This window comes from Megalobrama amblycephala, linkage group LG5 (assembly GCF_018812025.1).
Source record: "Megalobrama amblycephala isolate DHTTF-2021 linkage group LG5, ASM1881202v1, whole genome shotgun sequence".
In the NCBI taxonomy this organism is placed as follows: domain Eukaryota; kingdom Metazoa; phylum Chordata; class Actinopteri; order Cypriniformes; family Xenocyprididae; genus Megalobrama; species Megalobrama amblycephala.
Genome location: NC_063048.1, coordinates 27,167,419 through 27,193,667, shown reverse-complemented (window position 1 = coordinate 27,193,667; position 26,249 = coordinate 27,167,419). Strand labels below are relative to the sequence as shown.

The window sequence follows — 26,249 nt, the reverse complement described above, 5'->3', positions numbered from 1 at the left end:
TGATTTGACTGAATTTATATTAAAATAAGTTAAAACTACAGTAGTTATGGACTATGGGAGTTTTATTTGCAACAAAAAAATTGCAATATGCATTTCTACTCAAAAGGTGTCCACAACAGCTGAGCTGTCGATACAATAAAAATCTAAAAATAAAAAATTAATTAATTAATGTGTGTGCGTGTGTATGAGTGAAAAGTGTATTGTTTGCATGTACATGATTATATTTGCAAATTTGATTTTGTGTGTGTGGGGGGGGGGGGTATGTGTGTGTGTGTGTGTGTGAGAGAGAGGTGATATGATTGAGTGTGATTCATTAATATTTGTGAGTGAATGTGTGTGCACGTATATGAGTGAAAAGTCTATTGTTTGTTTGCAAGTTTGAGGGTTTTTTTTTTTTTTTTTTTTGGGTTTGTTTGTGTATGCATTCCCATAAACTATCCATAAGCTTTTCACTCAAAGTCTAACAATGAAGACCGATTATTAGACACTGTACACATACTAAGTGCTATTGCAAAAAAAAAAAAAAAAAAGCTGACATTTCCTTATAAACAGCGAATAACCATTTACAACACATTTCACTTGCAAAAAATTAATATGCTAATTTTCTTATTTGTTCTTCAATGACAGACAGCATTGGTTGCTGTCACTTTAAGATCTGCCGCACATGATGCAGATCTCATGCGCGTCCCACTTTCTCACAACTATTTACTTACGTTTAAGACTTCAACTCATTCAAGGCTGCTGTAATGAGGATACTCGACAAAACGGACATTTTTGGCATTATTGGGTGTGTTATTGTTCGTTCAAGCGTGACAGTCTGGCGTGCATCTTTCTGTGCGTCCTGTGTGTGACAGGATATTCACAGACAATGCGTCCTCTTTTTCTCTTTTGGCGCGCCTAAATGATTTAAAAGCATTTGCATGAATGCATTTTGTAATGCTAGCGAAAGAATGACATCATAAAACGGACGCTGCGTTTGCGTTAAATATTTTTGACTCGTACAGCACTGATTTACCCAATTTTCTGTTTAATGAACACAAAACCAATTCAAAGTAAACTCTTAACGTCCAATTTTTTATTTTTTTTTACTTAATTTTTCTTGGCGTAGCGCCAGTTCAGACTGCATGCTCTGTCCATAAGAGCTCACGATAGCTCTCTCTGCTTGCCTGCTGCGTCACGTGGTTAGGTTGCGGCACATTCAAAAACATATTTATTAAACAAAAGACAAGTTATTTGTCATTTAACTCAAGTCCGAGTCAAGTCTCAAGTCATGAATGTCAAGTCAAAGTCAAGTCACGTCTTTTATTAAAATTTGTCAAGCAAGTCTCAAGTCTTACAATGTGCGACTTAAGTCTGACACGAGTCAAGTCATGTGACTCGAGTCCCCCACCTCTGGAAATTGCGTACATACGTCTCTTGCCTGTGTGTGTCTCGTCATATCCGTAAAAATAGAGAAAAGTTGCTCCGGCTACTTTGACTCATGTCTGGTTTGGGAGTGGCATAAGTTATTTGTCACAATGAGCGAGAAAGTTTGACATGGAGCAGCTAAATCTCCAACCTCCAGGAAATTACCCGTTTAAAAAAAAGTCAAACAGAGGACAGTCTGCTGGCAAAAAGTGAATGCCACAGAGCTCATAATAAAACCAGAATCAACATTGGCTTGGCCTTTTTGAGATGGCATGAACTGGGAGATTTGAAATGTTGTAAAGCGTAGATGGAGTTTTTATTACTAAAAAGGTGAGTAAGGTATTTTTTGAACAGATAAATTGCCATATGTATTTCTCTAACAGAGTTCATTGTAAAGCATTATCTATTGTGAAAGGACATTTCATTATGGTTGTGTAGCGCTGTGCTGGAATTTATTTTCAAATGTTTTTTAATGGGTATAGCTACAGTAACGTCTTCAGCTAGTCAGTTTGAGATCCTTTCCATCTAAACTGGTTATATCTCTTAAGTCTAGTAGTGAGTGTTTTATGAGCAGCAGGATAACCATATTCATCCGCACAGTCATGCAGGGCCGAAGCACAACCAAAACAATGTTCTTCCACAAAATGCATGTTTTGTTTTGTTTTTAACCGTTAGAGGGCCAAAAGTAACATAGTGTACCTTTAGGTAAGTAGTCATTTAGCAGTTGCTCCTATCTAAAGAACTTACTGTACAGTACAGGACCCTTATTACAGGGACACTATCCCTGGAGACACCTGGATTAAGGTGACTTCCTTAAGGGCACAATGGTGATAGCTCACCCCTTTGGGGGTCAAAGCAGCAACCCTCTGATTATAAGCCACAAGCTTTCCTACTATGCCTCACCATCTCATAAGTATGATATGGTAATGTTGTTTCTAGGCATGGAAGGTGACGGTGAAGTTATTATCAACCCAGTGCAGAACTGCAGTCACTGTGAGTCAGGAGATTGCCACGAGACCTCTGAGGGCATGGTGTGTTACTGCGATGAAGAGCTCACTCTGGCCCCAGATGGAGTGTCCTGCATTAACTTCACGGGTTAGTTCATTTATAACACTCTTCACCATCATCTGATGAACGAATGTTTATAAAATGGTAAAATTAATGTCTGGGAAGAGTGTTCTTTCAATGACAAAGTTCTTTCTCAAGAGCGGCACTGTAAAACCCAGCTCAATTCTCTTCCATTTACAGTCTTTTTTGACAGAGGTCATCACTGTGAACTGTAGCTCCGTTCGTCAGCTTGTACTAAAAAAAAAGAAGATAAAAACACTCTCCACTGTTGCATACATGTTTTAGCTCCTGTTTTGTTCATTTAGGTTATTTTACACTGCTGTGCATATATGCAAATTTCAGATAAAATCTGTTCTCCGATGCTTTTCTCAACTTCGTTTTCTTTGTTCTGTGTTAACAGTTTCAAATATGAAAAGCTAAACTGAGATATACCTGACTCATGTGAACTGTATGTTTGTTGCTGTGTGTTTATGTAGAGGTGACTATGTTACCCCCCCAGCCGTCATTGTCTCATCTGGCACTAGGTCTGTCTGTGGGGACCTCCGCGCTCATCGCTGCTTTGCTGTTGGCTGTTTCAGGCGTTATGATCAGTAAGTAGACCATGTCAAATCCTGTTTATGAGCATAGTTTCACTGAGTTGCATTGACCTTTTTGGGTATTGGAAACAGAGAGGATTATACTGCACTTGCAGACAGATCACAGACATTTATGTATGGGGTCATCTATGGTTGAGTTTCAATCAGCTCCCTAGCTTCCTAGGTCATGAATCCATATATCGTGAACAAAAATTCAGGTACCGGTAAGGTTAAAAAACATACTACATAGTTATTTAAATTATTACATTATTACAATTTAAAGGGATAGTTCATCCAGAAATGAAAATTATACCCTGATTTACTCATCCTCAAGCCATCCTAGGTGTATATTTCTGTCTTCTTTCTGACGAACACAATCGAAGATATATTTAAAAATACCCTTAGTCCTCCAAGGTTTATATTATGCACACATATATGTACACATATATATATATATATACACATATATGTACATATATGCACACATAATATAGGAAAACGGCCAATTTTATATATGTCACATATATTAAAAACCTATATCAAACCTATATTGAAACATATATGTTTATATAGGTTTTTTCCATGTGGGACCAATTTCACGTGTTCGTGTAGCGGTGTGTTTTCTGCGTTGTGTCGTAATCAAAGACAGACTGCGAAAAATCTTGCCATCAGGTCCTCACTTTATTCTGTATAACACAAATGGCAATATATGAGGACTTGTGCAGCATACAAACAGCATGCGGCAGCAACGCACAACGCTGAGAAAGAGAGATATTAAAAGTAACTTAAGTAAAGAAAAATAATCAACGAAACATCTGAATGTACATCACAGAGGGGTTTTGGATTACAATCATACAAATATATCATGTGAATTCAGCTGTTACATGAAACATGGCCTTAATTGAATCACCGCAAAAACTTTGTGCGACCTACCGCTGTGATGTCTCATGCAGACTGGGAAGCAGCAAAGTGCGTCAACACCCCAAGTCAGCATGGCGGCAGGAAACCCCAAATATGGTCATGGCAAGTGGAATCACAAAATAATTGTCTAAATACATAACTGCTACATTCGCACATACATAAGTTCTTGCATAATTTTTTTCGTTAATTCTTAGTTTTTGCCTTGATAATAGAAAATATGAGCTAGGCATCATGTATGACAGTCAAAAATGAGATATGAGCTACAAAATGACCAGATCCTGCCATTAGCTATATAGAAGACATATCTTGTATGTATAGGGCATATATATGGATATGAAGAAGCAATACAGGAGACCTATATTTCCTGTATATGCACATATATGCACCTCAATTTTGCCTATATGTGGCATATATACACATATATGCAGTATATATGCAGCATATATATAGCATATATGCAGTATATATGCGCATATATGCAGCATATATATTATCATATATGTGCATATATGCAGCATATATGTACATATACACTGCATATAGGTTTCATATATGCGCATATATCCACATATAGGTTCTTTCCATGTGGGGGGCTGCATTTTGAAGCCAAAAATAATGCATACATCCATAAAAAAGTACTCCATACGACTCCAGGGTGTTAAAAAATGCCTTCTGAAGTAAAGTGATGCATTTTTGTAAGAGAAATATCCATATTTTTATAAATTCAAATAACTAGCTTCTGGCGGACGACCGTACACAGAATGCGCAAGTCAACTTGCGCCCAATGAGTTATCCTCTGACGCGATGATTGACACAGGATGTAGAAGTATTGTAAGTTTAGACGCCTCTCGGTTCAAACAAATAGGGCTGTGCAACAAATTTAAGCTCCTCTTATATCGAAATCCTCTGACATTTCTCTTTAAAAATGATCATTTTAGACTTATAATCCGTGACCGGTGATTTGTTTTGCTCTATCCTCTGCACTTCTGCGTTCATCATTACGTTGTGCGTCAGGTCAAAGGATACTCTTCCGCCGCAAATTGACTACGGTCGTCCACCGGAAGCTAGATATTTGAATTTATAAAGTTTTAAATATGGATATTTTTCTTACAAAAACACATCACTTTGCTTCAGAAGTAACACCCTGGAGTCATATGGATTACTTTTTTTTATGGATGCATTATTTTTGGCTTCAAAACGAAATGAGGATGCATGTCTCATATTTGGCATCTTGTTTGCACAATGCATTAACCATAGGTTCTCTCTCTCTCACACACACACACACACTCACTCACTCACACTGTGCCATCACACCTAACACATCATCTGTCCATCTACACCGTAGTAGCAGTCTCTGAGTGATAAATAGAATAGACGCATGATAAATGGGCTGTTAACTGGGCTTTGACAAGCCTTGTCGGTTTACACTTTATGAATAAATGACTTCCAGGCGCCGCACTAATGTGTTTACTGCCTGGGTCAAGCCCACCAAACCTGGGCAAACATGCCTGTTTGTGAAAACTGTTTGTGGCATTTCATATTTGTCCATATAGCTTTCCACAAATTTGCAATGAACTGTTAAAATTACAGAGAAAATGTCTGAAAAAATCTGATTTTGTAATAAACATGATTACAATGCAAACTAAATAAATTAGATTCTAATTTAGTTAACCTCAAACTAAACTCAAAAGTATATTTCAAAGATTCTAAATCATGAAACCTGCAAAATTTGGCAATCCTGTGATTATTTGTTCTCTAACTCTCTAACTAAGTGTTAATTGTTCTCTATTATTGTATTGTTTTGTAACTCTTTTAATTGTTCTCTATAACTCTCCAAGTCATTTTCAAAATAAATAAATAACTAAAAATAATCACATTTTTGCACCATTAAAACTAAACTGTAAAAGAACATTATAATAACAACACTGGTTATTATACAGCAGTCTGATAGTTAATTTCCACATTGAACTTGAAATTAACAATGCCAGCAGCACCATTACGCTAGCAGCTTTGTAGAAAACTGGAAAAATATCATGCCATGCTGATTATTTTCCAGTGTACAGGCGTAAACACACCGAGCTCCAGTCTATCCAGTTGGAGCTGCAGAGTCCCGACTGCAAGCTGAGCAAACTGAGAGCCTCCACCATCATGACCGACTACAATCCCAACTACTGCTTTGGTGGGAAGACCGCCTCAGTCAATGACCTGAAGGAGGTTCCACGGCGGAACATCTCTCTCACCAGGTTAGGAGCATCACTAAGTCACTACTGTTCAGTTGGGTTTCTTTTAAGTGTCAAGTGCTAGCATCTGTCCGAGAAGTGTCATTATACAGTCGATAAAAATGAATGTTCTAATAATTGAATCTTAAATGTATTTTGTGAAATATATGGAGTGATATTGTGTGACAAAATGAGTAACAAAAATATATGTTTGGTTTGTAGAGGATTGGGTCATGGGGCATTTGGGGAAGTCTATGAAGGACTAGCCGTTGGGATACCAGGGGAGCCTAGCCCGATGCAGGTGGCTGTAAAGGTAAAATCCGCATATATTCACACTACTGATTAAAAGTTTGGGGTTAGAAAGAGTTTTCTCAAAGAAGTCTTTTACCCAGGCTGCACTTATTTGATCAAAAGTACTGTAAAAACGGTAGTGTTCTGAACTATTATTACAATAATAGTTCTGTTTTCAAATTGAATTATATATTCTACTATTTGAATATTGATTGGGTGGGGGGGGGGTGAATTTACAAATATGATTTAATGATGTGTATAGATTTGATGATCAAATGATTCTTTGATTAGACCCTTCCTGAGGTGTGCTCTGAGCAGGATGAACTGGACTTTTTAATGGAAGCCCTAATAATCAGGTAAAAAAAAGCACACAAGATACATCATTTCATATGCTGATTTATCAGGATGAATAGCAAAAGGACCACATTTTTTTCTCTCTTCATCTGACAGCAAGTTTAGTCACCAAAACATTGTGCGATGTATCGGGGTGAGTCTCCAGGCTCTGCCTCGCTTCATTCTGCTGGAATTGATGGCCGGAGGGGATCTCAAGAGTTTCCTAAGGGAAACTAGACCCAGACTAGTAGGAAAACACACACACACACATTCACACACATACTCGCACATAGAAGCCATTTTTCCACTGTCGGCCCAAACTGTTCTCGTTGCTTAACCGTTCGTTCCGTGCCGATCCGGCCCAGCTGGTACGGATATGGTTTCATAATGGTTGCAATCATATTTCAGACTAACCGCATCAGAGTTTGTTTGGAAGTGGACCAAGACCCACATTTTTCTCTGTCCACAAGGGTTCGGATGGCAGTGTTCACACTGATTCAAATGAACCACACTAACAGAGCAATCGCACCAGAGATGGTTTTAATCAAACCAAACATGCCAAGTGTGAACACACCCTTAGTGCACCAAAAAGTGTAAAGTACTTGGTTATATTTTTAACTGTAGTGTGATATTTCATTTAAAGTTTTTGTAACACTTTATTTTAGGGTCTTTTAACTAGTTGCTTATTAGCATGCATATTAATAGAATATTGGCTATTTATTAGTACTTATTAAGCACATATTAATGCCTTATTCTGCATGGCCTTATTCTACATTCCTAATACCTAAACTTAACTACCTTACTAACTATTAATAAGCAGTAAATTTGGAGCTTATTGAGGGAAAAGTTTCAATAGACATTACATTTATATCAAAGACAATATAATTATGAAATTACATACAAAGTCCTACCTAATTGAGCAAATTAAATTGCATTTAATATAAATGTAAACTATAATAAATTTGAATTGTAAATAATACGCAATTTAGTTTCATTTATTACATTTAGTTTGCACTTAAATGTATTCAATAAAATATATTATTTTTGTAATAGGTACGTGTACTTTTTCGCAAGACTCCAGTCTTGTCTTGTTTATGCGTAGGTATTAGTACCTTTTATAGGGACACAAACATAGATTTTTGTACGTTTGTATGTCTGAAATGTACAATATGAAGGTACTGACAGCATCTAAAACATAAACACTATTGCATATTTAGAAGCATAAGATATTTACGAATCATTCATAAAATACATATGGTGCAGGGTTTTTTTTTTTGTTTTTGTTTTTTTTTTTAATTTCTTTTAGATCCCTTAACCCTACCCAATACTTAAACATAGCCACATTCATAGAGTATAAAATGAATATATAACACTTAACGGGCAGAAAAATGTACAGTTGCCATTTTAGTTACAATTAAATAGAATACACCACCCGGAACATAAATTGTTGCAATCAGTGTAAAAATAGGTGAGAGCCAATGATCGTTTGATATCACTGTCGTAAAACTTTGTTGTAAAGCTTCCTGTGGTGGCAAATTGAATTTGTGACTAATGTGGAGTTTGATGTTTGATTTACGGTCGCTATTGAGGATGGAGGTGAAGATTGTTGAATAAAGGCTTGAATTTGGATCTGTTCCTCGCATGGATTCTGTACTTTTGAATTACAGTGTCAGATTAAATGGATTATTTATATATATATATATATATATATATATATATATATATATATATATATATATATATATATATATATATATGGATCAAAACATAATATAATTTATCATAAATGCAACAGGATCAACTGATTATTCATAAACATTTCTATGTCTTTAATGTTGCTGATACATAAATAATTTACGTTCTAGATGTTGTTAAATGGTACCTTTCAGTGTCTATTCAAACACAAGTAATTGTAGTAGAACCACACTTTATTTACAAACACACAAATTCTCATGAGATCAAGTTGTATACCCAGTATTCTGACCTACTGTCATGTTTCCCAGGAGCACCCTTCAAGTCTAACCATGGTAGATCTTCTCAACATAGCCAGAGACATCGCCCGCGGCTGCCAGTACTTAGAAGAGAACCAGTTCATCCACAGGTACCAACAATCCAACACACCTACACTTATTACAGATCAATTTAACAACAGATGGATGATCTGCTTTTTTCTGAAGTCAGCACAAATTCAGCCCTCCTCCACTCCGTTCAGGACTTCTGCTTCCCTGTTGTACCTGCAATGGGAGTTCTGCTTCATTTTGACATTCTCATCCAGAATAGCATGAAAAATGAGTCCACTTAGAGCTCATTTATGCTACATGAGCAGTCCAGTCATCAATCCAGCTATAAAACAGGGACGCTGAGACACTTACCCATCTGCAGTTTCCTACTAAAGTTCCTCACACCGCTGAGTTAAAATGTATCTGGCCTTCGTGTTCAACTTCAACTTTTGGTCAAAATCTAGAGGGATTGATCGTTTTGTCCTTTCAGAGGATTTTGTTTTAGCATAAAAAAGGCATAATACATGCTGTCACATGTTCAAAACAAAATGCCTTCAAATAGTACTACAAGTAATTGGAGACATGACTTTCATGACATGACCTTCAAAAAGAAACAAGAATAGTTCTGCAGATCAAGACGTCTTACTGTCCTCATAACTGTAAATCACTTTGCATGTTTTTTTTGCCAAGATCCACACACTTAGACAAGAAGCCTCACAACAAGTACAGGTTTTTGTTTATATGTGAGGTTTTGAAGCAGGTAAACCCGGAAGGAATATTTGATTGATGTGCTCAGAATATCTCAAGTATATCTAGCTATAGCAATCTCAAACAAATCTCTGATTACTAGGGGTACTGTAAGGTAAAACACTTTGAAAAACACATTTTTGAGTTACTGATACTCACAATCACCTCAAGTGACGTATGACTTTAACGCAAAACATATTTTGATTCCACGTGTGAGAACCCCTACAGCTGTCAGGAGTTTATTTATTCTGATATTTATTCATCCTACAGTATCTAAGTACCGTCGGAAAAAATAGATGCTAAAATAAGTAATATATTCTAATAAATATATATATATATATATATATATATATATATATATATATATATATATATATATATATATATATATATTTAAAAAAAGCAATGAAGAATGAAAAAGCAAAGCACTGTTGAAGGGTTAGTTCACCCAAAAATGAAAATAATGTAATTTATTACTCACCCTCATGCCGTTCCACACACGTAAGACCTTCGTTAATCTTCGGAACACAAATTAAGATATTTTTGTTGAAATCCGATGACTCAGTGAGGCCTTCATAGCCAGCAATGACATTTCCTCTCTCAAGATCCATTAATGTACTAAAAACATATTTAAATCGGTTCATGTACCGTGGTTCAATATTAATATTATAAAGCGACAAGAATATTTTTGGTGCACCAAAAAGGAAGCATCGGAGCATTATGATTCTTCTGTGTCGAATCATGATTCGGATCACGTGTCAAACCGCCAAAAAATCTGAAAATGCTGAAATGACGTGACACTGGCGCTCCGAACCGCTGATTCGACACGCTGATTAATAATGCTCCGAAGCTTCCGGAAGTCGTTATTTTATTTTATTTTGTTGGCGCACCAAAAATATTCTCTTTGCTTTATAATAGTAATATTGACCCACTGTACTCACATGAACTGATTTAAATGTTTAAATGTTTTTAGTACCTTTATGGATCTTGAGAGAGGAAATGTCATTGCTCCCTATGCAGGCCTCACAGAGCTATCGGATTTCAACAAAAATATCTTAATTTGCGTTCCGAAGCCTTACGGGTGTGGAACGGCATGAGGGTGAGTAATAAATGACAGAATTTTTGGGTGAACTAACCCTTTAATTAATGTAATGTTGCTTTGAGTTTCACAAAAGTCTATCTATAGGCTACTGCCAGTGACACTAGAATGTTTCCATTTATAGGGACAGAGTTTGTGCTTAATGGTGGTTTTAAACACTTGCAGTGTTGACAGCTTCAATGTTTATAATTGCAGTGTTCTTTCTTTGTCACATTGCTAGCAGTGTAGATGGGGTTTCATTCATTCCGCATGCTCTAAGTATATATGGACAGCATCTCACAATGGTGCACATACCATCAGTAATTAGACAACAGACATGATTGGGCATTGATAACTAGAATTATTAGACTAAAGATTGTTTTAGAATTATTCTTTTTCTTTTGGCTAAAGTACCAGTATAGTCTAAAACTATACTGAAATTGCAAGAATGTTATTTACAGTAACAGGACTTAAAAAAATTAAAGTCCACAATATTGTTGCTGAACAATGCAAAAATATCTTAAACCTGCAGAGCTAATGTTTATTATATTTCTCAGCATAACATACATGTGGTTATACTGAATTTTTTAATCATTATTCTATTTTAATTAGAGCAAATATTGGATGTAAATGTGTATGTCTGCTAAATGTAACAGTCAGAATAACCACTCTTTTATTCTTGACAGGGATATTGCTGCCAGGAACTGTCTTCTGACCTGCAAAGGTTCAGGGAGGGTGGCTAAGATTGGTGACTTTGGCATGGCCAGAGACATCTACAGGTATGGTACATATTTTATATGGCATCATGAGCTCAAAAGTCACTTCAAAATGGGGTGGGGGGGTATAAAGAATAAATAAAATAAATATTCAAGCACCAGTTCACAGAAAATAGAGATGGCAGACTCATATTTGAAAAACATGACAGTTCTGTTTTGCATCTGTGTTTTTATTTTCAATTGGCTATAAAATTTGAAGCACAGTTATGTGGCTGTGGTTTTTCCTCCACTGTATTTCAGCTGGGAAAAGATGAAAGCATATCTCATTCTGAAAATCCAATTGCAAGCTTTTATTATCAACATATTTCTCATTTTAAGGCAAGAGTCCAGCAAACTAAATAAGTACTCAGCTAATTCAAAGGGTAGATTTCTATTTCCTTATTATTTACACTGAGGTTTACTTGGGGTAACACTAGTCAAATGTTTTCTCTCTCTTTAGTACAAACCATAGCTGCTTGATATATCATACTGCCATACCACTCCTATAGTGTGTATATGGTAGAAAATTAATTTTCTGAATGCATGGAATGGAAAATTGATTTTTTTTTTTCTTTCTGATTATAATTGGACATTACTTGCTGAATTACTTCCCGAACTTCTATGCATTAAAATGGATAATGTGCATTGTTTACATTTTTTTTAATACTGGAAAGAAAAACATTTTAAGCTCTCTTTTTTTCCCGTAGAAAATTATCATTAAAATAATTATAAAGATTAAACATTTGAAGGAAAATAAATGGGGGGGATATTACAGAAAAAAATATTATATAGAAAATATATATTTTCTATACTTTTATATACTTTTTCTATACTTTTATACTTAAATATACTTTTTTGGAATTACTTTCTATATTTTCTGATAAATGTTTAAATCATGAAATATTATATTATATTAACATATACAGACATGAAGTGAACTTAATGACTTTAACAAGTTTTACTTCAGAAATATGTGTCATTACATTCAGAAGCATCATTCAAACCGATGGGGAAATGATCATTTTATTTAAAGAGCCACTCAAAACTCATTTGACTTTTTTTTTTCTTTTTTTTTTTTTTTTTTTTTTTCAGTGGAAGGAGCACAAAAGTTATTATGGCCACTGGTGCTCTTTTCCATAATGCGTAAATGCACAGCGGTTCAGGTCAACAGCAAGTAACTAGACCACTGATGTCCCTTCAATCATTCAAGCACTCAATCAATCCATACATCCATCCATCCATACATACATACTTACATGCATACATACAATTATATTTTAGAGTTTTGCATATCAGAAGACAGTGAAGCCATGTGCTGTTTAGAGAGATAAGAATCTAACTAACAATCTTCATGTCTTCATAAGCTATATTTTCAGATACTGTCTTTAGAGAGATACACAATTTGGCACTAGTGCGAATTGTCCTTTGACATTATTCGTCAGATGAGATGGTGCACCGCTGTGTTGAAATGAAAGGAGTTGTGAGCTTGACTGCATCTCAACCGCTACTGGAATGTGTGTCTGAAAATGGCTCACTTAGCTGGTGAAAGAAGGGTATTATTAGCCAGAGAAAAGCTGAAGGGAAAAGATGGAGCCTTGTTTTACTCCCTCCGGAGCGTTGCCATAAAAGCGTGCTCTAATTGCTGATGTAGATTTTTCTTGCATTTTCCCGCTGAGTTCTGCAGACAGGACAGGAGTTCAGAGTGATTGGGGATGGGGAGAATTACCGTGGAGGTTTTGCGTGAATATTTTATCTCACCTTCTGAGAGTTGAGGATGCTGAGATGTGATCAATTTAATTGATATAGTTAACCCTTAGAGGTTACTTCAAATTTTTGACACCCTTTCATTATCACTAGGGATAAGTCGGGATGGTCGTCCAAAAGCCAATTAGTGAAGTTGACTAGTTTATCTAGTATTTTATGTCCAATATTTTTTAGCATAGTGCTTCAAAGTGGATGAATTTAGAATTTGAAGTCTTTGAGGGGGGTTTAGCATGTTTACAGCAATCAGTTAGACTGTTAGCATGCTAAAACTCTTTCTGACAACCTGCATCTCTAAATTGATCCTCTTTAAAGCACCATGCTTAAAAGTATTACAGCTAAGAAAAAAAAAAAAGTGAAAAAAAAAAAAATCTAACACCTCTATAGCCATCAAAACACAGCTTGTGCATCAACTTCACCACATTCAAAAATAAATTGTGAGGCAGTTACTGCTGGAGTCCACTCCTGTTCCTAGTTTTATGCACAATCCATTGTTTTGTGAGAACTGCTAGAGTTTTGAGCACTAACGTGTTACTGATATAACGTGTATTTATTTTGCTGAATTATTGTTGTAATCCCTTGATGGTTTATTCTGTTCTGACTTGCTGTTTTTAAATACAAGAGCATCCTGTAAACCTCCTGAAATACCTTCATCCTAAATCAGCCTAATGAATGCTTTCTTAAAGATGATGAATCAAAATTAGTCATTATGGGGGCTTTTAGTCCTTGCCATTTAGAAGTCATCTATAAGCTGGTGTACATGTAAATGTTGAAATGCAGTATTTAGCAGTACAAAGGATATTCACATTTAAAGATGTTTTTGACTTCCAGGAAAATGGACTTAAAATATTGATGATTAAAAATATTGCTCTACATATATTTTTGCCCAATCAAATGCTCTCTAGATTGATAAAATCCCTCCCCAACACTACTTTGAATCAACTACTGTATGTCGCAAATTGTGGTAACTAAATGATGAACATAAAAATGTAACAAAAAGTTTTTGGCTTCTTTTTCGTCTATGAAGGGCTGAGCTCTTTGATATGTTCCACCCCAGACTTCCTGTTTCAATATGAAGTATGTCAACACCACAAGAAAAAAAAAAAAATGTGCTTAAGAGATTTTTTGGAGTCTAAACACAGTCAATTTTGAATTATGTATATGTTTTGCACATCCAACTTCCTGTTGTCACTTCATTTCTCAGTTTCATAAATTAATAGGCTGCTTGCTTACTTCTGAGTAGGTCCTTCTTTTGAACAAGTAACTACTCCGAAAACATTAAAAAAGTATGTTCTATACACTGCGTTCCAAATTATTATGCAATTGACATATCAGTAAGATTTCAGTACAATAAACATTCAGATTTTAGTTTTTCTAAGAAAATATTTGTTTGTTTATTTATCCATGTCTTTTTAGATAACTGGTATCAATCTCAGACAAAATAATTTGCCAGGTCTATGGAAACCCTACTTAGAGGTTATTCCACATTATTAAGCAAGTCACAGTTCTCATGCAATATGGGGAGGAAGAAAGATCCTTTTGAAGATGAAAAGCATGAAATGGTGCAATATTGTGCAAAAGGCATGAAAACAACTAATATTATCTAATTATAATAAGATTTGTGAGTGATTTAGAGCACAGCAGAACTCGGTCAGATAAAGGCTTGTTAATGAAAGTTCCTATCAAAAAAATGTATTGTATTAAAAGGGCAGCTATAAAAAAAGCCAGTGTTGAGCAGCAAACAGGTATTTGAAGCTGCTGGTGTCTCTGGAGTCTTGCGAACCTCACCATGCAGGCTGGCAGTTGTGCGTAAAGATGCATTTTAGACACCACTAACCAAATCTAACAAAGAGAAACATTTACAGTGGGTGTAGAAATACATTTTCAAACAGTTTTATTGCTGTGGTGTTTTTTGCAGCATGGGATAGTGCATAGTGCATTGTACAATAGTGCATTGTACTATGCACTATCCTCCTTTTTATACCATAGCTGAAAATGGCCAGTTATGAACTCCACATATCTTGCAAAAGTCATTTTAATACCCTCCATCTCACTTCCCAGTATTCCAGCCCAAATCATCACCCACCAGCTCCTTGCTGACGTCGCAGTCTTGTTGGAATGTGGTGGCCATTTACCAATCATCCAGAAATCCATCCATTTAGACCATCCATTGTAGTACGGCATTAGTCAGTGAATAAAACTATTTAAAAATGAGTCTTCATGTATTTCTAAACCCACTGCAAATGTTTCTCTTTGTGAGGTTTGGTTTGGAGTGGCTGAAATGCATCGTTACACACAACTGCCAGCAAGCATGGAGAGCTTCTTGAGACTCCAGAAGCACCAGCAGCTTCAAATACCTGTTTGCTGCTCAACACTGGCTTTTTTTATAGCTGCCCTTTTAATGCAATTAATTTTTTTGACAGGAACTTTCCTCAATAAGCCTTTATATGACCGAGTTCTGCTGTGCTCTAAATCACTCACAAATCTTATGATAATTCGCTAATCTACATTCAGTTTCACACAATATTAGTTGTTTTCATGCCTTTTGCACAACATTGCACCATTTTATGCTTTTCATCTTCAAAAAGATCTTTCTTCCTCCCCATATTGCAAGAGAACTGTGACTTGCTTAATAATGTGGAACAACCTCTAAGTAGGGTTTCCATAGACCTGGCAAATTATTTTGTCTGAGATTGATACCAGTTATCTAAAAAGACATGGATAAATAAACGAACAAACATTTTCTTAGAAAAACTAAAATCTGAATGTTTATTGTACAGAAATCTTACTGATTTGTCTCTTGCATAATAATTTGGAACGCAGTGTATAGTAAGAATGTGTGTATTATGAATGTAATCCGGACGTATTGTCTTGCTGTCATTATTATGCAACCTCTCCTGTGGCCTCGTGGGATAATAAATTGTGCGCTGGATGCACATTTCAGACTCTCGTCATAAGTAGCAGGTCATCCAAGTAATTGGTGTTCGTAAGCAGCCATACCCATACAGTACTTTTGTTTTTCTTTTTTCTTATTTTTACTGACATTCGAAATGCGAATATGGTGAGGAATTTATTTTGGTTTATCTCATAAATTGTGTTTATGAACTTAGTATCTTCAACATCCCAAACTTTGCCTCCACTGGCTTATATTTTTTTTCCTCCATGTCCATGACTGTGGCAGCAAACCATCCCACCAGGGACCAGAGAGTCAGTAGCAATACAAAGGTTCTCTGTGATCTTCTTGATTTCCTACTTCAAAGGGTTTCATTGTTGGTTTCCCTTGAGTCCTGGCATATGAGGTCCATTCGCATGAGTGAGATTGCTGGAAACATGAGTGTAATGTTAGTGTGTGAGGTGTGTTTTCATGCAGGAGGTGGAACAGGCCTTGCTGCCACAATCCCAGAAGGCTGCACACTAGTTTATATAGAACCAAAGCCCGATAAGACCAGCATCATCAAGATTTTGTCAAAAGTGCAAACGCTTTTGTTTAGGAGATAGTGGGTATTATATCTTTTCAGCCTCAGCCTCTCATTTTCTTTTTGTGATAAATGCTCAGCATAATACCATCCCAAGATTATTGCTTTAGCAACCTCTGGATGGCTGATAGCAAAAAAAAAAAAAGGAAAAAAAAAGACCTATTTGTCTGTCGTTTTTCTTTTTCTCACACTTTATTTCTTTTCCACTGTTGTCAGCAGAGAGTCAGATTTTGGAAATAGATCTTGATAACATCAGCTCTGGGTGAGGAAAACGGTTTCAGACTCACAGTGATCGAACCATGATAAATTTGAGGAAAGTCTCTCAGATAAGACATTGAGATATAGCATTCAGTAAAACAACATTTGTATTATTATTAATTTAAAAAATAATAATAACAATAATAAAATAAATTTGTGGGATTGCCTGTGTAGAACTCACCTACACAGTATAAGGGGGTTCTGGGAGGTTGCCAGGATTGTTTGAGGTGTTTTTTTGTTTTGTTTTGTTTTGTTTTTTTATAGTAGGTTGTTTTTGCTGAATCTCAGGTCTCAATGATATTACGTGCCAAGTTGCAAGACAAACCTTAAAAGTATCCCTTTAAGGTTTTTCTTGCAACGTGGCACATAATATATCATTGAGACTTGAGACCCAACAACAACAAGGAGACATCTTTCAAAATATCCCCTTTTGTGTTCCACCATATAAATTAAGTCATACATAGTCATACACAAACTGATGACAGAATTAATTTTTCTGTCAACTGTAATAAGTAAATAATAACTGTGTTATAACAGTGTTATAGAGATTTAAAACAAATTATTTTCATGCATGGCACAGTTTGGGATCTGCTTCAGTAAATATTAATCTAATGAAAAATTGCAGACAGGATGTTGAATATTTTAGCAGCTAAAATCTGATTATGCTTTTTTATTTTTCCACTTTGGATAAAATCTACCTAAATTAAATTGTAATGCTGTTACTGCTACTACTGTACCTTCACATGACACTTACTTGTTTGCAAATAAAGTATCTCACATATAGTGTCCAAAGCACAGTGCAGATCATAGTTGTTGCATTGTGCCATTAAACTAAATTTGGCACATTGCATCCAAATTTAAATATATCTTACATGTGTGAATTCTGTTAAGGTACAGTCTTGGTATTAGTGGGTGAGGCATGATTTACTCTAATAAAACATATTTCTGGATCAACATCCTTTTTTTTGATTCTGAACCAATATTTTTATCAGTATCATAGGCTAAACCCTAACCCTGAGCTTAGCTTTAATCTAATTTTGCTATCCTGTAATGCCCTAATCTTAACCCAAAAATTTGATTGATAAAAATGTTGTTCTAGGACCTACTAGGATGTTGTTCTAAGAACTAGTCCTACTTGTATTTAGTGGCTAGATTCAGCCTTCAGCTGCTTTATGACTACTAGATTCACTTTAGTAGGAATGGGGAAACAATTGTCTTGTTTCATTTTAATCATCTCAGGAAATGTACTTAACTAGTCTATAATTATACCAATATACCATAGAATAATAATAATAAAAAAAAAAATTAAGCAAGACATCTCAAATGAACTAGGTCTAACATTAACAACCTAACCCTAATTTGCCACTTTTAGGATTAGAGATTAGGATTTGAGGACCCATTTTTTCAGGACCCAAGACAGATCTATTGTCTGGAAGTTGATTCAGCATTTAGTTAATTTACTTTGCTTGTCCAGAACTTCTGCATACTTTATGAGTAAAACATGTGAATTAAGTGAGGCGTCTCAAATGAACAATGTCAGACACTTTCCAGAAACCCTATCTATCCTTACCTTAACTTACCCTTCTGAAATCAGAACGTTTGATGATCAGGATCAGACAGACAGATAAACTGTCTGTAAGTTGATACAACATTTAGTTAATTTACTTTGCTTGTCCAGAACTTGTGCATACTTTATGAGTAAAACATGTGAATTAAGTGAGGCATCTCAAATGAACAATATCAGTCACTTTCCAGAAACCCTATCTATCCTTACCTTAACTTACCCTTCTGAAATCAGAACGTGTGATGATCAGGACCCAAGACAGACAGATAAACTGTCTGGAAGTTGATTCAACATTTAGTTAACTGACTTTGCTTGTCCAGAACTGCATATTTTATTTTATGATTAATCACATTCTAAAAACAAATGTTGACTTTTTAAGTTATGCAACTTCTGATGAATTTGTTTAATCAACTAATTACTACATTAGAAGAATTTAATAATTTGTAGCATAAACACAAATGTTCAAGCTGATTACTCAAAAAAATTGAGTTTTTCCAACTAATTTAATTTCAACATAATTTAGTGGTGGCCCTGGAGCCAGTTAATCTTACCTATTTGAGTTCAAATTAACAGCTAGCATAGCACATGCTAAATGTAACTTGTTCAACGTGTAAATTTAATGGCAGCGTAAGATAATATGGTAATACTTCAGTATAGGGAAGACATATTCACTATAAACTACAACTTTTGCCTCAATTAACTCTGAATTTACTGCTTATTAATAGTTAGTAAAGTAGTTTTTGTAGCATTTAAATTTAGGTATTGGGTATGATTAAGGGATGTAGAATAAGGTCATGCCGAATAAGGTGTGCTTTATAAGTACTAATAAACAACCAATATACTAGTAAAATGCAAGCTAATAAGACACTAGTTAAGTGAGAATTGAACCCTAAAATAAAGTGTTACTGATAATATTTCTTACTGGAATTAGCACAGTCAATGCTGGTCAATATAGTCCCTACCCTAAATGTACTCAACCTCAACCTAACAACAATCACTACTCTTCACAAAACCACAAAAAAAAAAAACAACTCAAACTCTTTTAAATGTCAAACATAACATCATTAAACACTTACAGGCCTTTCCCTTTACTGAAAAACACATGAAATGGCACTTAATTTCAGTATTTTTTCTCCTTATCCAGTCCTGTGCTAAGCATGCTGTGAACTGCCACATTTTTAAAGTTAAGACAATTACATTAAGGTACTACTATTTACTTTTTACTTGCTTGTTTGTTTGTTTGTTTAATCAATTAACACAGATTTCTGTTTATAATAAATTAGAATTTTATGTCAACAGAACTCATCAAAATAATGTTTAATTAAATCAATAAATTAGAATTTTTAACTTGTAACTATGCATTCATTTAAGATGTGGTAATAGGTCTACTGAATTTCTTTTTAGAGTGCAAGGCAACTCAAATGAACTCAGTCACTTTCCATTAACCCAAACCCTAAAAAAAAAAAAAAAAAAAAAAAAAAACAGGCGGATTGATGGTTAGGACCCAAGACAGAAAAATCTATTTGCTGGGTGTAGATTCAACATTTAGCTAATTTACTTTGCTTGTCTAGAACATTCTGCATATTTTATACCATGAGTAAAACATGCAAATTAAGCAATGCATCTCAAATGAACTAGGTCAGTCACTTTCCATAAACTGTTTAAGAAAACTTGTCTCTTTAATTCTGTCTTGGTGGAGGAGAACAATTAGGTTATTCAAGCAATACACTCCCATTTTAAATGAATAGTAATTATTTTAGAATATTGCTTTTTCTTTTAACACAAAGCCAAGCCATATGCACACAATTAATCATTTAGTGAACAATTTAGTGACTAAGGATCAGATCAAGAGAACACAGTGATGAATTCCATCCTTGCATAAGTCACACATGGAGTTTCTCTTTTATGTCTTCCCATGCAATTTCTGCTCCTTTCATTTTTCCCGTGATTTTTCACTCTCAGATCTGCGACTGGAGTTAATAAGTCACTCCACTCTGCTTCTGTCTACTGTGGGCATTCATAACAATGTCTCTTTTTTTGTCTGGGCATGTGTTTTTCCACAGAGCCAGCTATTATAGGAAAGGAGGCCGTGCTATGCTGCCAGTCAAATGGATGCCTCCTGAGGCCTTTATGGAGGGAATCTTTACCTCGAAAACAGACACATGGTGAGCGCTGTAATATAATTACATATTTGCTTTGAGTTCTTTCATATGCTATCGCAACCTCACTGTTTTTCACACCGTAATAATATTTTTCTGTAATTACTATGCTTTCGTCTCATTCTGCCATTCACTTTCCCTCCTTCTGACTTGTTTTTCAGGTCATTTGGTGTTCTGCTGTGGGAGATCTTCTCGCTGGGCTATATGCCATACCCAAGTCGCAGTAACCAAGAAGTGCTGGAATTTGTTACTAATGGAGGCCGAATGGACCCGCCCAAAAACTGCCCTGGGCCAGTGTGAGTGGACTCAAATATGCAGGATATTTATGCAGCGCTCCATATAACAGAAATATTGCATTAAATGTTGGCCAGTAGTATGTTCTTAAATATGTTCTCTGTTCCACTATGTTCTTAAATATCAATAATCTGACATTGTCTGATGCATATGCATTCCAATTCTCAATTTTTCATTCCTCATTCATTTTCTCACTGATTTATCTTTTCTGTCTCTGAAAATATACTAATCAAATAATAATCAAACTTTCCTAGCTGGAGTGTTGATCTAATTCAGTTTCTAATTTAACCAGGTCTTGTGAGCTGATCTTTGAAATAAAACTGGAAAAGGCTTATTTTATCTCTGAAATTTATAAAAACCTATTCTCATTCAATTGAGACAGTGATTCTATGATATCTAGTGAAGATTAAACTGAAAAAGAACAGAATACAAATGTTTTTTTGTAAAATAGGTATCGGATAATGACACAAAGTTGGCAGCATCAGCCAGAAGACAGACCAAACTTCTCAACTATTCTGGAGAGGATTGACTATTGTCTACAGGTACTATATCTGAAAACTTTGTCTGTTCATGCTGTACAACAGTAGTCTTGTTAGAAGTTGCATATATTACTGTATGCATACTATTTCCAATATTGCGATATGCATTATGTATACTTCTCTCAGTATGCATGGAATTTCCCCAAGTATACAGTATATAAGCCTTGATTAAAGCCTTGATCTTACCAACAATTTTCATCACCTGTAAAACGGGCAAGTTTGACTGCTTGGATAGATAACAGACTTTTCAATTCCCCTAGGATCCAGATGTGGTGAATGTGCCTTTGCCTGTCGAGTACGGCCCCATCCCTGAGGAAGAAGAGAGGGTACCCATGCGTCCCGAAGACCCTTCTGCACCCTCCTTGCTTGTAACCCCTCAGGGCACCGAGGATGCTCCATCTGCCGCCCACTCCGATCAGGCTAAGCGAGATGGGGAGGTCATTCTCATGGCCAGCCACTCTTCTGACAACAAACTACCACCTGCTCCCCCATCTCAGCCTCATCCCCATCACCACCTCCAACCTCCAGTAGTCACTGCCCCCATACCAGCCGTCAAACCCTCCTCTACAACTCCCCTGACCACCCAGGATGGAGGGCATGTGAATTTGGGCTTCATGCAGGCCCACCCTTCAGAGAAAGAGAGTCGTAACGGGAAGCCCACCAACCTGTGGAACCCTACCTATGGCTCGTGGTTTCTACAGCAGCAGCAGAAGAGGCAGCAGGCCCAGGCACAAAGGCAGGTGAGTGGCCCGAGGATCCCAGGTGAAGGGCAGGAACAAGCAGGCCGGACTGTGACAGTAGCTGAAGCATTGGGCCTGCAGCAACAGCACAAACAGCAGCAGTACCAACAACAACTCCAGCGCCAACAGCAACAGCAGCAACAACAGCAGCAAGGCCTGTGTCGACCGCTTTTGCCCCCTCCTCCTCCACCTGCCCCGACCCCTTTACTCCTGGATTCGGCCACCCTAGCACCGGTTCCGCTCTACAGACTACGCCGCTTCCCATGTGGGAACATCGGGTATGGCTACCAGGAACAGGGCCTCCCCATGGAGCCCATGCCGGGCACCCAGCCTCCCCCACCACATCCTGGCCAGCAAAGGCCTATCTCTTTGGCTCGGGCCAGTGGCTCCGAGGACAGCCGCCCGCTTTTGGTCACCATGGGTACAGTGCAGGACTCCAGACTCCCGAAAATGGAAGGACACAACGCCACTGTGCTGTAACCGTGCACGCTCTCTATCAGTGCCCACTTTGCAAAACACTGTGCTGTCCATCTACGTCCACCTTTGCCAAGCCCCTTTGTGCTTTTCCTTTGTGCTTTTCAGCCACGAGTATGTAACTGGAAAGGTTTGGCACTGGAAACTCGGAAAAACTTTCCCTAAGAATCAGTCATTGAAACAGATTGTCGATTGGATGAAACAAGACTGTTGAGTTTCTGAAAGTTCTGAAACAAAAAAATAACTGATTAAGCTCTCACAAGGACTAATTCTGTGAAAAAGACTCTATTATAACAGTGATATTTTTCCATAATGGGGGAGAAAAAAAAATAAAACGGGTTTGTTGATGTTTGCTTGCCTGCTTGTTTATTTATTCATTTGTTAATTTATTATTTGGAGGTCATGTAAATTATTAATGGGTGTGCTTCAGAAAGCAAACTGCCCCCCCATTCATTACTTATCATTTTGTTCACTCTTGGACTTGGTTGGCTTTTTTTAAACGCAGCAGTTTTCATCTATCGTCAAACATATTGAATTACTGAAATATCTAATGGCTAGTGTGTGTGAAACTGTTGGTGGCTTTTTGCAATGAGAAAAACTGTTGCTATGGTGTTGGAATAGAAAGATGTAGCAACTGTTTAAGGACCAGTGAGTGAAGGCTCTTTCACAGGACTCATGTCACGGCAATCTTTATTTAAGCTTATAACAGGAAATTCCTGTCTTTTGAGACTGAATCCTGAATGCCACGATATGCTAGTTGAGAAGATGAGCTTAAGCTAGCATTGATTTTCAGGTTTGGTGCTGGTCTGGATCAGAGAACCAACATTGCCAAGAGGTTCACCATCAAGTCTTAGTTGGTGAAGGTTATCGACCAGCATGGTCTTTCTGGTAAAGCTAGTTGGCAAAGGAAGTTTGGTTAAAGGCATCAGCCTACCAGCTTCAAAATCATATCAAATTATGTTCTTTTCAGCAAGGAACAGCCTTTGGCATTGTTCTGTACTCCATGCATCTAGTACACCTAAACCACCCACATAATGATACATCTCGCAAATTGTTCAGTAACCATAAACTGCATTTTGAAATGTCAGGAGAAAATGGCTTTAAAATTGTTTGAACGTTGAGCATGTAAAGTTGGACTTGCATACAACACAAGACCAGTATGATGCTGTAGATGTGATGTTTCACTTAAAGAGTTCAGTGCATTAGGGAATGTTGACAGGAGTCTTGTGAAAGAGCTTTGAGTTTATGCTATATGAAACGTTAGCTCTGACTGTGTAAGAAAAAAATTCAGCAATGTACTTTTAGAAATAATATCCATCATTCCTTTAGTTAACTGTTTGGCACTGACATTGAAAAAAAAAAAAAAATGATGTTGTGTACATAAGAGCCTTACAACTGCGCAGAACATCGAACTGTCTTTCATGCTCCATCGATTCTTGTTTATTTGAGTAAAGGACTTTGGAATTTCAAGCGTACTGATGAGGAAAATTCATTTTCACATAATTTGTCACTTTAATGTCTAAACAGTCATTGTTACAGTCATATTGCTTACTGTTAAGTTCTATCAAGCTGCTATTTCAAAAGCAAATGTTGAGACATTCTTTTTATACTATCAGAAAGATCTGCTGTAGTGTCTTTGATAGTGAGGGTTTTACAAAGGAATATCTTGTGGCAATTTTTACACAATTTTTTTGTTAAATAGTGGTCTCGTGGGAAAAAAAAATGTTTTGTCTTTATTTTTATTAATTTTCAATAATAATTTTATCTTTATTTTTAACCTTCATAGAAAGTTCTATATTAATACCATCACAGAATAATAACTGAAATATTCTTAAAATGTTGATTCATTTATATCCCTCTTGACTTTATGATATCATAATTTACCATGTCATAGACACTTTGTTAGCTCTGATGCTACTCTGTTTACCATAAATGGTATATTTAAATGTAAAATGCTGTTTTACATTTTTGAGAGAGAAATATTTTTGGCTTTACTTGGTCAGTTAACAGCTGAGGTTTGGAAGCTGTCTGATATGTTTAGGGAAGGTAGAGAAATCTGAGTTGTATTGCATGAAGATGAAAATTAAGGATTTTTTTTGCTATTTTATTTATTTTATTTTATTTTGCTTATCGCAAATGACAAAGTGACCACACTTGTAAAAATGTTGTAAAACCTTATTGTATCATGTATCTGTTAATCTCTGTAATTTGACATTCAATGATGAGATCTGAAAAATTAATAAATTACTATTTAATAAGTTTGCCATTGCTCCCAAACACAAAATGTGTATTAAGAATAATCAGAATAATCATATAACATAATCACAGAACTTGACGTTGACAAGCTGAAACATGGTTTTGACAATCATGACTATTGAGTACAAGTAATAATTAATTATAGGCAGGCTTTCAAACAGAGGTACACCTCTTAGGTCTAACAGCAGAAAACACATAGAGTGAAAACCAAGCCATGGCGTCAAAGGAACAGCCTGTAAGGCTACAAAAATGCTACATTAAAGGATCCTAAGAGCAAAGTAGCCTCCATGATTCTTAAACGGATCCTCTCTTAGCCTGATTGGAGTGGGTGGCAGATGGAACATTCTCTGTCCCCGGAGGGGTTACAAGAAAGAGACAATTCCTAGAGTTGGCCACCTGGTTAACTGAGCAATAGAAGGATGGCCTTAAAAAGAGAGGCGACCAAGAACCTAATGGTCACTATGGTTGAGCTCCAGAGATCATATGGTTTATATGGGAGAAACAACCAACACTGCATCACTCCACCGATCTGGGTTTTATGGCAGAGTGACCAGATGGAAACCTCTCCTCGGAGAAGATACATGAAAGCCTCCTTGGAATGTGTACCCAAAGACCCTCAGCCTATGAGAAACAAGATTCTGTGATCTGATGAATCTCAAAAAGCTCAAGAAGCACAGTGTTGGAAATATGCTGTTGGGGTGTTTTTCAGAGGCAGGGACTGGGCGACGACTTCTTTTTTCTTTTTTTTCACCCAGTTAGTGTCATTATAAGTACATATCTATGTCTATGCGAAACAGGACTGTAAAATAAAATGCTACCAAATAGCATTTGGTATTATTTTATTTCATGCAGCCTCAGAATGGGCCAAATGTTACCTTCCAACAGGACAATGCAAGATTGGCTTAGGCAGAACTCTGTAAACATCTATGAGTGGCCCAGACTTGAAGCAAACTAAACATCTCTGGAGACACCTGAAATAGCTGTCCTCCGACAGTCAACCTCCAGCCTGACAAAAGTTTCAATTGTTTGTTTTACATGATTATTACGTTCCTCATGGTCAGTCTGATTAGATGACATCTTCCACCGGTTGTGGTGGGCTACAGTATGCTGCAGTTGGAGAAAGGAGTTGGATTCTGTTTCAACAGCCTTGAACGGGGCATGCTGAACTTCTAGAGCACTGAGAAGGACTGAGGTCCTTGAAATGTTGAACACCTAGATGAAGGTACCTTGGAAGTGAAAATTCTGAAGTCAATGCAGAAGGTCCTGACAATCTGGAATACACAGATTTTGGAGCCTTTTAATTTAAGGTTCTGAAGTCGGTGCAGAAGGTCCTG

At 36.4% G+C, this 26,249-nt stretch overlaps 1 protein-coding gene across 3 annotated transcripts in view; it reads left to right on the top strand.

The window, feature by feature from the left end:
* Nucleotides 1–24,921, top strand: part of alk (ALK receptor tyrosine kinase) — a 496,326-nt gene extending 471,405 nt beyond the window's left edge. For all 3 annotated transcript variants that reach the window (XM_048191592.1, XM_048191594.1, XM_048191593.1), the window contains exons 18-29: nt 2,347–2,502; nt 2,952–3,065; nt 6,028–6,214; nt 6,413–6,503; nt 6,773–6,837; nt 6,932–7,061; nt 8,818–8,915; nt 11,326–11,418; nt 20,517–20,618; nt 20,774–20,908; nt 21,358–21,448; nt 21,706–24,921. In XM_048191592.1, the coding sequence (XP_048047549.1) occupies nt 2,347–2,502; nt 2,952–3,065; nt 6,028–6,214; nt 6,413–6,503; nt 6,773–6,837; nt 6,932–7,061; nt 8,818–8,915; nt 11,326–11,418; nt 20,517–20,618; nt 20,774–20,908; nt 21,358–21,448; nt 21,706–22,665 (2,222 nt within the window). In that variant the 3' untranslated portion in view covers nt 22,666–24,921. The remainder of the gene's footprint in view (nt 1–2,346; nt 2,503–2,951; nt 3,066–6,027; nt 6,215–6,412; nt 6,504–6,772; nt 6,838–6,931; nt 7,062–8,817; nt 8,916–11,325; nt 11,419–20,516; nt 20,619–20,773; nt 20,909–21,357; nt 21,449–21,705) is intronic.
* Nucleotides 24,922–26,249: the final 1,328 nt, after the last annotated feature.